General features: G+C 46.3%; 1 protein-coding gene across 18 annotated transcripts in view; it reads left to right on the plus strand.

Moving 5' to 3' along the window:
• The window catches only part of Prune2 (prune homolog 2), a 268296-nt gene that overhangs the window by 162367 nt on the left and 92838 nt on the right, over positions 1-13091 (plus strand). For all 18 annotated transcript variants that reach the window (XR_386484.3, XR_386485.3, XM_030250976.1 and 15 more), the window contains exons 8-9: positions 9-6558; positions 6904-7669. Coding sequence is in view for 16 of the 18 variants with exons in the window: in XM_030250976.1 (XP_030106836.1) it covers positions 9-6558; positions 6904-7669 (7316 nt within the window). In the remaining 2 variants the exon portion in view is untranslated. The remainder of the gene's footprint in view (positions 1-8; positions 6559-6903; positions 7670-13091) is intronic.

The following is a 13091-nucleotide window of genomic DNA, read 5'->3' on the forward strand; positions in this document are numbered from 1 at the left end:
CCCCACAGATTTGCTGTGAGCTAGAAGAAAGTCAGAACCCTTGCCTGGAACTGGAGCCCTTCGAATGTGGCTGTGATGAGATCCTGGTATACCAGCAGGAAGACCCTTCTGTGACCTCCGACCAGGTGTTTCTTCTTCTTAAGGAAGTCATCAATAGGAGGTGTGCAGAGATGGTCTCTAACAGTCGGACATCCTCAACAGAAGCCGTGGCAGGCAGCGCCCCGCTGTCCCAGGGCTCTTCCGGGATTATGGAATTGTATGGATCTGACATAGAGCCACAGCCCAGCTCTGTGAATTTCATAGAAAACCCCCCAGAGCTCAACGATTCTAACCAAGCTCAGGCGGATGGCAACATAGACCTGGTTAGCCCTGACAGTGGGTTGGCCACCATCAGAAGCAGTCGCTCGTCCAAGGAAAGCTCCGTCTTCCTCAGTGACGACAGCCCCGTGGGAGACGGTGGTGCGCCTCACCATAGCCTTCTCCCAGGATTTGACTCCTACAGCCCCATTCCTGAAGGGATAGTTGCGGAGGAGCATGCTCACTCCGGGGAACACAGTGAACACTTTGACCTCTTCAACTTTGATTCAGCGCCCATAGCTTCAGAGCAGTCCCAGCCGTCTTCCCACTCTGCAGACTACTCGCCAGAAGACGACTTCCCCAACAGCGATTCATCAGAAGGGAACCTCTCTGCCGGGCCTAAGGGGCTTGGTGAGATGGGGATCAACATGTCCAATTACTCCTCTAGTTCTCTTTTGTCAGAGGCTGGTAAAGACAGCCTTGTGGAATTTGATGAAGAGTTTATCCAGCGACAAGAAAGCTCAGGGGATAACTCTGAAAGAAATTTAAGCCTGACATGTTTTGCGGGAGAGGAGCCTTCTTCCCCTGAAAGGCTGAAGAATCCTGGAAAGATGATCCCACCAACACCTATGAACAGCTTTGTGGAAATCTCACCATCAAATGAGGAGCCAACTCCACTCTATCCTGAAGATATAATCCAAAATGCAATTGACACCGGACATCTGGGCCCACCTCAGGCCCGTGCACGGTGCAGAAGCTGGTGGGGTGGCTTGGAGATTGACTCTAAAAACGTTGTAGATACATGGAACGCCAGTGAACAAGAATCTGTCTTCCAGAGCCCTGAACCATGGAAAGATCCTAAGCCTGAGCCAGTTGAGAGGAGAACCTCAGATTCCACATTCCAACCAAAGAGTCTTGAATTCTCAAAGTCAGATCCTTGGGAATCTGAGTTTGGACAGCCTGAACTGGGCAACAAAGAAGCCCAGGACCAGAAGGAGGAAAGCTTGCAATACCAGCACTTGCCTACAGTAAGGCCACATTTGACAGATGCCTCTCCTCATGGGACAAACCACTTGATAGAGGACTTTGCTGCTTTGTGGCATTCAGGACACTCACCAACAACAATGCCTGAGCCCTGGGGAAACCCCACCGATGCTGGTGAAGCTGCAGTTACGATGTCCTTCCCCACCTGGGGTGCATTTGATAAAGAAGAAGATAATGCTGACACATTAAAGAATACTTGGAATCTCCATCCCACTAACAACGAGACACCTTCAGGGCAGGAACCAAGTGAATGGGCTATGGGCCAAAGTGGGTTTTCATTCCCTGCAGCAGACCTACTTGACAATCCCCTCATTGAGGTAAATAAAGATGCAGCTCCAGAAATCTGGGGCAAGAACAACAGCTCCAAGGATACCAGTCTTACGTCTGGAAGTCCCACTTCAGATCTGGGTCAAACGTGGAATAATTCTAAGCTACCAGGGGAAGACCAGAATGGCTTGGTGGATCCTAAAGCTACAGGGAAGGTATATGAGAAGGAAGGGTCCTGGAGCCTCTTTGAGGAGAGTGCTAAGAAAAGAGGGGCTGATGTTTTAGCTCCTTGGGAAGATTCCTTCTTGTCCTATAAATGTTCTGATTACAGTGCATCCAACATAGGAGAAGATTCAGTCCCATCTCCATTAGACACCAACTACTCCACCTCTGACTCTTACACATCACCAACATATGCTGGGGATGAAAAAGAAATAGCAAACAAGCCAGTTGACAAAGATAATGGTTTTGAGGCAAAAGATGCTGAATTTCCTGCAGAGGGGCTTGAGGTTCTTGCAACATCATCACAGCAGTCTCAGAGAAATCGAATTGGTTCTGGTCCTGGGAATCTAGACATGTGGGCATTGCCTCACACAGAAGATAAGCCTGAAGGAAATGACGCACATCACCCAGATAGCGATGCGCTCAAGACGGAGCACGCAGAAGACAAAAATGCTTCCATGGAGGATGACGTGAGGGAAAGCAGCCCGTCCAGTTACGATGACCCTAGCATGATGCGACTGTACGAGGCAAACCGGCAGCTCACCCTTCTACACAGCAACACCAACTCACGCCAGGCAGCCCCTGACAGCCTTGACACATGGAACCGAGTGACTCTGGAGGACACGCAGTCCACTGCAACGATCTCGGACATGGATAATGACTTGGATTGGGATGACTGCAGTGGGGGCGTGGCGATCAGTGGGGATGGTCAAGCAGAAGGTTACATAGCTGCAAACAGTGAACCTGAAACCCGGTTCTCAGTGAAGCAGCTGGAACCATGGGGTACAGAACATCAGGAAGCAAATCAGGTAGACTGGGATCTCTCTGCCTCTGCTGAGCCCACAGGGGATCCTGGTCCCAGTGAATACCAGACCCTAAATGAGAAAACTGGGCAGTTAATTGCAAACAGTATTTGGGATTCTGTCATGGGAGATAAAAATATGCCATCATTCAGATTACCTAGCCCACCAAATACTGTAGATATGGAACACGGCACTTGGCCTTCTGAAAGTCCCAGGCACTCAAATGGTAAGGACAGCCACATGTTAGAAGCCTCTAGACTCAGTGAGTCGGGAGGGCTTACGTCTCAACCTGTCAACCAGGACACGTGGGGAGACTCCCAAGGTGACACAGCATCCTCGGTGACCGGACTGGCAAGTCCAGAACACTTTGCACAGTCAGATCCATGGACAGGCCATACTTATGGGCAGAGTGAAAGTGAGATTGAAGGCCTGGTGGCCTCTGATTGTGAGCATCTTGACAAGGAGGCAGCGCTAGGCTCTGGAGTGAATGGTGCCCCGTGGGCTTTTGGAAAAAAGCCCAGGGACCAGGAATTCTCTTCTTCAGATGCATTTGAACACCAAGACATCTCCAGTGCATCAGGCAAAATCAGCTCTCTTTCAGTCACCTCCAGTCCTCAGAGTGAGGAACCAGGGGAGGCCTTAGAAGTCGAGAAGGAGCCTTTCATTCTAGACTCCCTTGCTGTGCAAACAGAGACATTCACATGGGATTTGCAAAGCAAAGACACCCATGAAGAATCTCTAGTGGATCATAGAAATTTAGGTGAAGCCAACACAACATTGGATAGGATTAATCCAATGAAAAACAGGCCCTTATCTGGAATGGAACTTGAGAAAACTGAAGCCTGTACCATTCTGAAGCCAGAAAGAGCAAATGGAAAACTACTTTATGAATCTTCTCAAGACTTTGGTGTTTGGGATGGCCCGATGGATAGTGATGTGTGGGATAGTCATATAAGTTATGAGACAGCTATGAATTCTACAGGTCAGAGAACTGAGGAAAGATCTCTAGAAGCCCTTTCACCAGGAAACTATGACAGAGACAGCCTCTCTAGTGGGTGTACGCATTCCAGTGCATCAAGTCCTGACCTACATGATTCCTCAGTAGCCTTGTCCTCCTGGACTTACGGACCCAGTGCTGAACATCAGAAAGAGAATCATGATGATGCGAACAAACAGATTCACCAAGAATCAGAACTATTTACCACCGAAGCCCATGTAGATGTCATTACTGAAATGAAGGACTTTGTAGAAAACAGGGAGGATGGCTTTGGAAAGATGTCCAATCAGGAAGATCCTCAATTCCCAGAGATTCCAAATGATCCCTTCAACAGTGGTCCCTCATCCTCTTCATCCAGCCTTGGAGCAGATAAATATTCAGAATATTCTCATGCATATCAGGAAGGGGATCTAACGACTAAACGTCAAGAGGAAAATGAACTTGGTTTTCTGGAAATTGTGGAGCCAGAGGGTACCAGGATCATATCCACAAGCTCAGGTTCTGGCAATGACAGTGGGGGTGACGAAGAGTTGCTAGAGAAGGAGCTCCATTTGGCCACAGTTGCTCAGAGTGAAGCTGGGGCTTGCACTTCATTGCATGAACCTGCGTTCTCGGCCACAGAGCATTCCAAGCCTGAGTTTTCTGTCTTTGTGGGTAGTTTGGAGTCAATAGAGAAAGAGAACAAGTCAAGCCCGTTCAGTGACAGTCAACAGAGCAGCCCTGGTCAGTGGATTTTGTCACCACTCATGCAGGCTGACACACAGGACACATGTAAGGAGGAGACCAGAGCTGCAGAAACGGGGACAATGGATACCACGTGGCATGGATCTGCCAGCACGGAAGCTAAGAATGGGGACCCTGACAAATTGGAAATGCTTGGCTTCTCAGCTGACAGCACTGAGTGGTGGAACGCTGGGGCACAGGAAGGGAGAGCAAACGCCGGTATGTCTGCAGAGGAGTTGTCTAACTCAGAGGGTGAGCTAGAGCCTACTTCTCCAGTGTTCCAGAACGCTGGTCCGTGGAGCTTACCCATTCAGAATGATAGTGAACCTGTGGACACAGGCAGCACCAATCCTTTCCGTGGTAAACTAAAGTCACCCGTCCTAGATAGTCATGGAGACAAGTCACAGGAGAAACTTTGGAACATTCAACCTAAGCAGCTGGATTCAGATGCCAATCAACTCAGCCAGCTTGTGATCCTGGACCAAATGAAGGACAAAGATTCTGGACAGCAAACAGCCATGTCTCCTGCTGCTGGTGATCTTCCTGCAGAAACTCTCACCCAAGGGCAGGGCCGGGAATCTATGCTGTCTGTCTGGGACCGTGCAGAACCAGCATTAACTCACAGAGATGAAAATGGATGTGTTAGCACTGGGGTTTCACCCACTGAGTGCCAACAAGAGAACCAGTGGGAACCAGAAAAACCCTATCTCAGCCACGTGACACATTCAAGCACTCCCACAGAAAATGCCCTCGAGAGCAATGCCCCCACACAACTGATGAGGAAGCTGGACTCTGATTGGAATAGCCCCAGCCCCAGCGAACCCCAACATAACTTTGTTCCAGATATTTTACATGGCAACTTCGAAGAGGGTGGGCAGCTGGCCTCGGCGTCACCTGATTTGTGGATGGATGTCAAGCAACCCTTCAGTTTTAAAGTAGATAGCGAGAATCCTGATATATTGACTCACTGTGACCATGACAGCAACTCTCAGGCATCCAGCAGCCCTGACGTGTGCCACGATTCTGAAGGGGAGCAAAAGATGGAGAAGCATACTGCTGTTTACCTGGGACTTGAAGTGGAACCCAGTGAGTTTTCTCTCACCGAGCCAAACATGAATGATGAACCAACTTGGGAACCTGAGCAGGAAAGTCTCCCACACAATTCAGAACTCCATTCCGAACACGCAATGCCCTTGCCTCCAATCGACAGTCAGAATGATATAAATAACTCATCTAAGCCTGCCTCTTCAAGAAGTTCCCCAGAACCCTCTGATATGCGCGGAGACAACAACACAAGTGTAACATCGATGGAAGAAGACACCAACCCAGAGGTAGAAGCAGTGGACAGCGTGACGATCCCAGGTCACTTCCCCAGAAGTGAAGACGCTGACACTTTTGAAGCTCACCAAGAGGTCAGTGTGGAAGTCGACGACTCTTGGGTGTCAAAAGACCTTTGTCCTGAAAGTCAGACAGGCACTAGAGCTCTGCTTGACTGTGAGCAACCGTTTGCTTCCGAGAGCCCTGCTGTACTTACGGACATCTTCCTAACCTCAGACACCTGCCTGGATGTAAGCGAAGCTGCCTTGGATCACAGTTTCAGTGATGCCTCCGGCCTCAACACTTCCACAGGCACTATAGACGACATGAGTAAGCTGACTCTATCGGAAGGCCATCCCGAAACACCAGTTGACGGGGATGCAGGGAAGCAAGATGTCTGTTCATCTGAAGCTTCCTGGGGTGATTTTGAATATGATGCAATGGGTCAGAATATTGACGAAGAGCTGATGAGAGAGCCTGAACACTTCCTCTATGGTGGTGATCTTCCGTCAGAGGAAAGCGCGCTGAAGCAATCACTGACACCATACACACCCCCCTTTGATTTGTCCTATCTCACGGAACCTACTGGATGCACTGAAACTGCACAGGGAGCTGAGTCTCCAGGTGATGAATCTCTGGGAAGTGACGCGGCAGAGATGTTGCTTTCTGCTCTTCCAGATCACAGGGAGGAAGACAAGGCTGAGACCAACATCAGGAAACCTAGATACCAGATGACTGTGTTGCATATTCATGAAGACCCTGAGGCTCTTTCATCACCTGTGGGAGGAACAGGTTCCAATAATGAGTCATCTCCATCAAACATTGACTGGGAAATAGAAACAGATAATTCAGATTCACCAGCAGGTGGCGACATGAAACCACCAAACGGTAAGCAACCCATTACACTCCAGCAAAACACACACACACACACACACACACACACACACACACACACACACACACACACACACACACCCCTCTTCCACCATCAAGGAACCAGTGTTAATTAATTTAGTACATTTGTTAAAGCATTGCTACCAATGCAGACAGAGAAAGTAACCATATGTAAATGTAACAGCTATATTGTGAAACCTCTCTTTGTGCATGAGAAAACTGAGCAGGTCCACAAATGAAAATACTTATTAGCTTCCCTCTTTTAAGTGTTTGTTTGCAAAGACCAGAGACCATAGAATGTGTTAATTTAGCCTTTTCTTTCCCACCTTCATATTCTAGGCAAGGAGATACTGGAGTTAGAAGAAGATGAGAAAGTAATTCCCACGAAAGGGCCAAAGCAAACAGAATTAGAATACAAAGAAGAAAAACAGCCAGAGCAAAGTGAAGACCATCAGGTACTAGCTGTGGACTACATCCTTGTAAGCCATGAAAAAGATTCACCATTGAAACCAGAGGCCAGGGAAGCAAGAGAAAACATACCCGAATTGGAACAATTATCCATAGGTTCCAGAGAAACAGGGCTACCAGAGACTCAGTTATCAGGCACCCCAGACACATGTCAGTCTGAGTTTTTAAATGATGTCAAAGTTCATTCTGCAGAGAGAATGTCTTCGTCTTCCAACCACGAGAGTGCATCTCTTGAAAACCCTGCACAAGACCAGAGTTGGATGGTCTTGAGCCATAGTGAGGTTGGTGACCCGCCTACAGAAACCAGGGACTCGGGGCCTGAGTCTCCTGGTAGAACTCCGGAGCCGTTCTTGAGTCTCAGTTTGGACAAGGGCCCCAAGTCCCAGGTTCTGGAAAGAAATAAGCCTCTAAATTCTTTAGCACTAGAGGAAGTTGCTGGTTTGAGCAGCCAATCAAGGAACATCGAGAGACAAGGTCAAGCTGGTCTAGATGCAGTTCCAACCCAGGCGGCCACCCACGACAATGAATGGGAAATGCTTTCGCCACAGCTCTCCCGGAAAAACAGGAACCCTCCACAGGAAATGGAAGAAGAGACACAGTGCCCTGAGCCTGGACCCAGAAAGCCAAGACTGAAAGGGTAAGCAAAACACTAGATTTATTTTACATATATATAAAAAATATTCTATTTAGAAATCAGAGAAATACTGAGAGGGTTTGAAACATGAGGATACCAGGGTCAGGAGGTCTCTTCTGACATTTATTTTTAATTAATTAATTAATTAATTTTGGTTTTTCGAGACAGGATTTCTCTGTGTAGCCCTGGCTGTTCTGGAACTCACTTTGTAGACCAGGCTGACCTCAAACTCAGAAATCCGCCTGCCTCTGCCTCCCGAGTGCTGGGATTAAAGGCGTGCGCCACCACGCCTGGCTTTTTTCTGACATTTATAATAAGACATGTCATCAGCAACAGCAATCGCCAGACAATCATCAGAAAAAGTCAGTCGGCACCCACCCGGCTGTCTTCAGTGACTATGGGACAGGCAAGTGGAACTGAAGTCGCTGTTATCAGTACCTCTCTAGGACCTCCTATGTGCAGGGCAGTTTGCAGCTCACATGATCTTCACACGCTGGGCACTGGGGAAGAAGGATAGACTAGGGGAGCAAGAACTCGAGGCTCAGGGTGTTTCTGTAATTGTCTTAGAATCATCTTAAATGAACAGAGTGAATGTTCTGGGTTTCTATGCTTTCTGAAGCCAAAGAGCCTACCTTTCTTGTTGGCATACTGACATCCTGGCATGCAACAGTTTGTACAAGAAAACCCGATTTCCTGGTAGGACTGTCAGGAGACTCTCAGGAGGCTCAAAATTAGTGCACAACACTCCTACCCTAATTGGCTGAGAATTGTCCATCAGTTCTCAAACCAGTGATGCTACCACCATTCACTCACCCAGTGTAGGGCTTTTAAGACATTTTTTTCCTATGACCCTTTTAAGAGAAGCCAAGGGGAAAGACGTAAAAAACAGAATGTCATTTCTGCACTTGAGATTTGAGGTCTCCTGATAATATTTAAGATGTTCCTTTCTTTCATTTGCCCTTAAAAAAATTAGTGAAAAATAAGTTAAGTAGAAGGGAAGATATCTTTTTGCGTTAAAATGAAGTATGATCACATTAAAATGTATGTACCGTCACGTGTATGTACCTGCACTCCATAAATTAATTAATGCAATTAAAAGATTGTTTAACTGTAGTATAGAAAAGATATGTTCTGACCCATGGCTCCAGCTGCATATGTAGCAGAGGCTGGCCTTATCTGACATCAATGGGAAGGGAGGTCCTTGGTGCTGTGAAGGCTTGATGGCCCAGGGTAGGGGAATGCTAGGGTGGTAAGGTGGGAGTGTGTGGGTGGGTAGGGGAGCACCCTCATAGAGGCAGGAGGAGGGGGATGGGATAGGGGGTTTGCAGAGGGGAAACCGGGAAAGGGGGCAACATTTGAAATGTAAATAAATTAATTAACCAATAAAATGAAAAGATACCTCCTGCTTCCTACCCTGTTTAAGATCATAAAGGTCACAGTATAGCATAGGTACTGTGAGTCAGGGTACTTGAATCCTTGCCTAGTCCTCCCCTCACCATTTACATATTTAAAGATTGAACCTCAAACTTAAGTAACCTCATCTATAAAATCAGTGGGCAAGGCCAGGTGATTTCAACTCTTCTTCCCGCAGAATTAAATTCGATGAACTTAATTTGTATGGGAACAAAGTGAGTCCAAAATAGTTTCCTTATGCACAAACAGCACTTCCTGTTGAGTGTAACAGAGAAAGAAAATATTAGGAGGATGTTTGAAGGTTTTCGGGGAAATCACAAAGAGTTTTAACACTGAGGCATTTCACTTGGCCTAACGTTTTCCCCTGTCAAACTACTTTCTTCTCAAGTGATCCCAGATCAGGTACCAGAAGAGCACAGCTAATGGACCCTGGTGCAGCTCCTGCCCCAGTGCTTCACCCTTTCCCCTGAGCCTCTGAAGTAAAAAGATGCTGCTTGCCTCCGCAGTTGCCTTTCCACCATTTACTCTGAACATATCTGAAATGTTCTCCCTGCAAGTTTTTGAGCAAATGTGGTTATCTACAGTAGGGTAGGAAGTACAGCTTATGTTTGAGCCCTTGTTTCCCATGCCCAAGACCCTGGATTCAATCCTTAATACCAAAAAAAAAAAAAAAAAAAAAAAAAAAAAAAACCAACACAAGACAAAGCAAAAGGCCCATGGTGGTTTTCTCTATAGGGACCCAAACCAGAAGCTTCTGAGCACTCGTCAGAAACCTCACCTCCCTCTGGAACCAGGAATTAGGGATGAGGCCCAGCTGGCTGCCCTCGGAATTTCTTCCCTGAGATTCAGCTACAGGCTTGCGTTTGAGAACTATTACCTGGAATCACATTCCTAGGCTTGAAGATGTTTAATATCTAGCTAAAGAGTGGGACATGGACAGAGATGCAGAAAATAGTGGCCAGTGTTGGCACAGATGTAATCTGTGCACTTTTTGCTGTCAGCCAGCTCCTAGGCATGGCACATACTGCCTCGGTTTCTGTGCTGACTCGTTTTCTGCCAACTGGACACATGCTAAAGTCATCCAGGCAGACCAAACTTCAATGAGAAAATATCCCCACTAGATTAACCTGTGTGCAAGCCTGTGATATATTTTTTAAGATTTATTTATTTCTAGGTACATTGATGTTTTGCCTGTGGGTATGTGTATGCAAGATTGTCAGATCCTCTGAAAGTAGGGTTACAGACAGTTGTGAGCTGCCTTGTGGATGCCAAGAATTGTACCTGGGTCCTCTGGAAGAGCAGCCAGTGCTCTTAACCACCGAGCCATCTCTCCAGACCAGGACACATTTTCTTGATTGATGGCTGATATGGGAGGATAAAGCCTATTGTGAGTGATACCACCCCTCCCTGGTTGGTGGTCCTAGGTGCTATATGAAAGCAAACTGAGCAAGCGATAAGATGGAAGCCAGCAAGCAGCATTTCTGAGTGCCTCTGTATCAGCTCCTACCTTCATGTTCAAGTCCCTGCCTTGGCATCTCTCAGTGATTGGAGTTAATGTGGAAGTATAGATAAGTCCTTTCTTCCCCAAGTTGATTTTGATCATGGTATTTTTTTCACAGCAACTGAAACCCTAATAATGGTAGCACTTGTCGATGGTGGCAATGTGGCACTTGCTGATGGTGGAAATGTGAGCTTATCAGAGTCTTAGGCTAGACCAAGCAGAGGATGAAATACCAGTTCCTAGAAGCATGACAGAAAGTGGCTGGAGAGCCTGGTCCTTTCTATGTATATGTGTGTGGGCTAAGAATTGAGCGCAGATCTCAATGAATGCCAAGCAAAAGCTCTGGCACTGAGACTTCTGCCCCTCTCATAAAATGATGAGAGAGAACCATCAGAGGGGCAGAACATACTCATGGGGACAAGAGCTGGGGCTGATGAGATGGTTTACAGGGTAAAGGGGCTTGCTACCAAGCCCAACTACCTAAGATTGATTCCCACAACCAGGATGGTAGAAGGAGAGAGCCAAGTCTTGAAAATTGCCTTTAAACACACACACACACACACACACACACACACACACGAACAAAACATAGATACAGAAATGTAAAGAAAAAAGAAATGATCAGTGAGTTACTAAATTCTTGTTAATATTCCCCAGAGAAACAGAATACAGAACACTTACACGTTAAAAACTCTCCGATCTTGGGGTTAGAAAGATAGCACAGCAGTTAGTAGCACTTGTTGCTCTTGCAGAAGACCGGAGTTCAATTCCAAACATCCACAGGTGCCTCACAGCAATCTGTAAGGCCAATTCTAGGCTTTTCAGCAGGCATGTATGCAGTACACATACATGCATATAGGCAAAACATTCATACTCGTAAAGTAAGTAAATAAATCTAAAAATACCCATTCAACTATATAAAACTATTATATTTGATTTACAAATATATTGACTTTCAGAGGTGTATGAAGTGATCAAAGGAGATAATTCCCATTTATCACTGAGGGAAAATGGCAACTTTGTGTAATCTTTTACGCATGCATGCAGAAGAGGGCAGTGGGAGGAAGAGGAGGAGAAGGAGTGAGACTGATTTCCTCTTGTCATCCATGTCTCTGGAGCATTCAGGAGTAGCTGGCCTTTGTATTTGTTCTAAGAAGGGAGGCATTCGGTGCTCCCTAAAACATCGATGACGTTTAAATGCAGTGTATTTCGTCTGCTTCTCTCTTCACTCTGTTTAAATTACCTTTCTTCTTGTCTAATAAAACTATGCTTTGCGAAGAACTCATCTTTTCCTATCTGAGTGGCGTTGTTAGACCTTTCATGAGACCTGGAGAGCCAGGCTTCTTAGGTATTAGTACATCCATTTTCTCTCTTTTAGAAATTACTTACTTTTACTATGTCTTAATTACGTACTTGTGTACATGTGAGTGTGGGGTACCTACAGAGGCCAGAGGCATCAACTCTCCTGAAGTGGAATTATGGGTAGTTGTTTTCATCCTCTGGAGGAACCGTACCCATAACCCATCTCTTCAGCCTCTACACTGGTTCTCATTACTCACATGGATGTCAAGAGTGGGAAACAGACTCTCTCTTGGTATTGGATATTGGGGGTACAGAGGATCCTGAGTATTTGGTAGTGATAATTAAATATCCTCTAAATTGCAATTTCCTTCCCTCCTTCCTCCCCATCTCCTTGTTTTTCCTCTACTTTCTCCCCCTTGCCCCATTTTGGAAGCTACCCCTCTACCCCCATCAGTGTCTTTCTGGCCAGCCATATGAGAGCAGTCTTTATGCAATAAGTGATCACAAGTTAACAAGAATGTCATTTTCTCTTAGTCTACCCAGCTGCCATTTGAGACAAGCCTTGCTAGTCCTATTTCCTGCCTTGATGGAGTTATTTGAACGAATAGACTGCTGAAGTTATTTTTTTTTAAAAATGAGGAAATGGCACAGTTTAGACAACTTCTGTCTCTCATTTTTAGCCCTGTGCTTGTCAATATGGCTCTGCCACTGACAGGCATATTTTCTTAAACTTCTGTAGTTTGATCCATTTGTTTCGATTCCTGCATTTCCCACTGAAAATCACAAAAGGCTTAAGAGTTTCAGTGTTCGGAGAGATAGGTTGAAAGTAGCTGAGTCAGCTTTTACTCCTGACATCTCAGTCTTTTTTTTCCACAAGTAATACGTTTAATTTTTTTTTCAACTTTGGGGTGCTGATGTGAGTTTTTTTTTTAATTAGGTATTTTCTTCATTTACATTTCCAATGCTATCCCCAAAGTACCCCTCCCCTCCCCCTCCCTCCCCTACCCATCCACTCCCACTTGGCCCTGGTGTTCTCCTGTACTGAGGCATATAAAGTTTGCAAGACCAATGGGCCTCTCTTTCCACTGATGGCCGACTAGGCCATCTTCTGATACATATGCAGCTAGAGACACGAGCTCCGGGGGAGTACTGGTTAGTTCATAATGTTGTTCCACCTATAGGGTTGCAGATCCCTTTAGCTCCTTGGGT

This window comes from Mus musculus, chromosome 19 (genome assembly GCF_000001635.26).
Source record: "Mus musculus strain C57BL/6J chromosome 19, GRCm38.p6 C57BL/6J".
Classification (NCBI taxonomy): domain Eukaryota; kingdom Metazoa; phylum Chordata; class Mammalia; order Rodentia; family Muridae; genus Mus; species Mus musculus.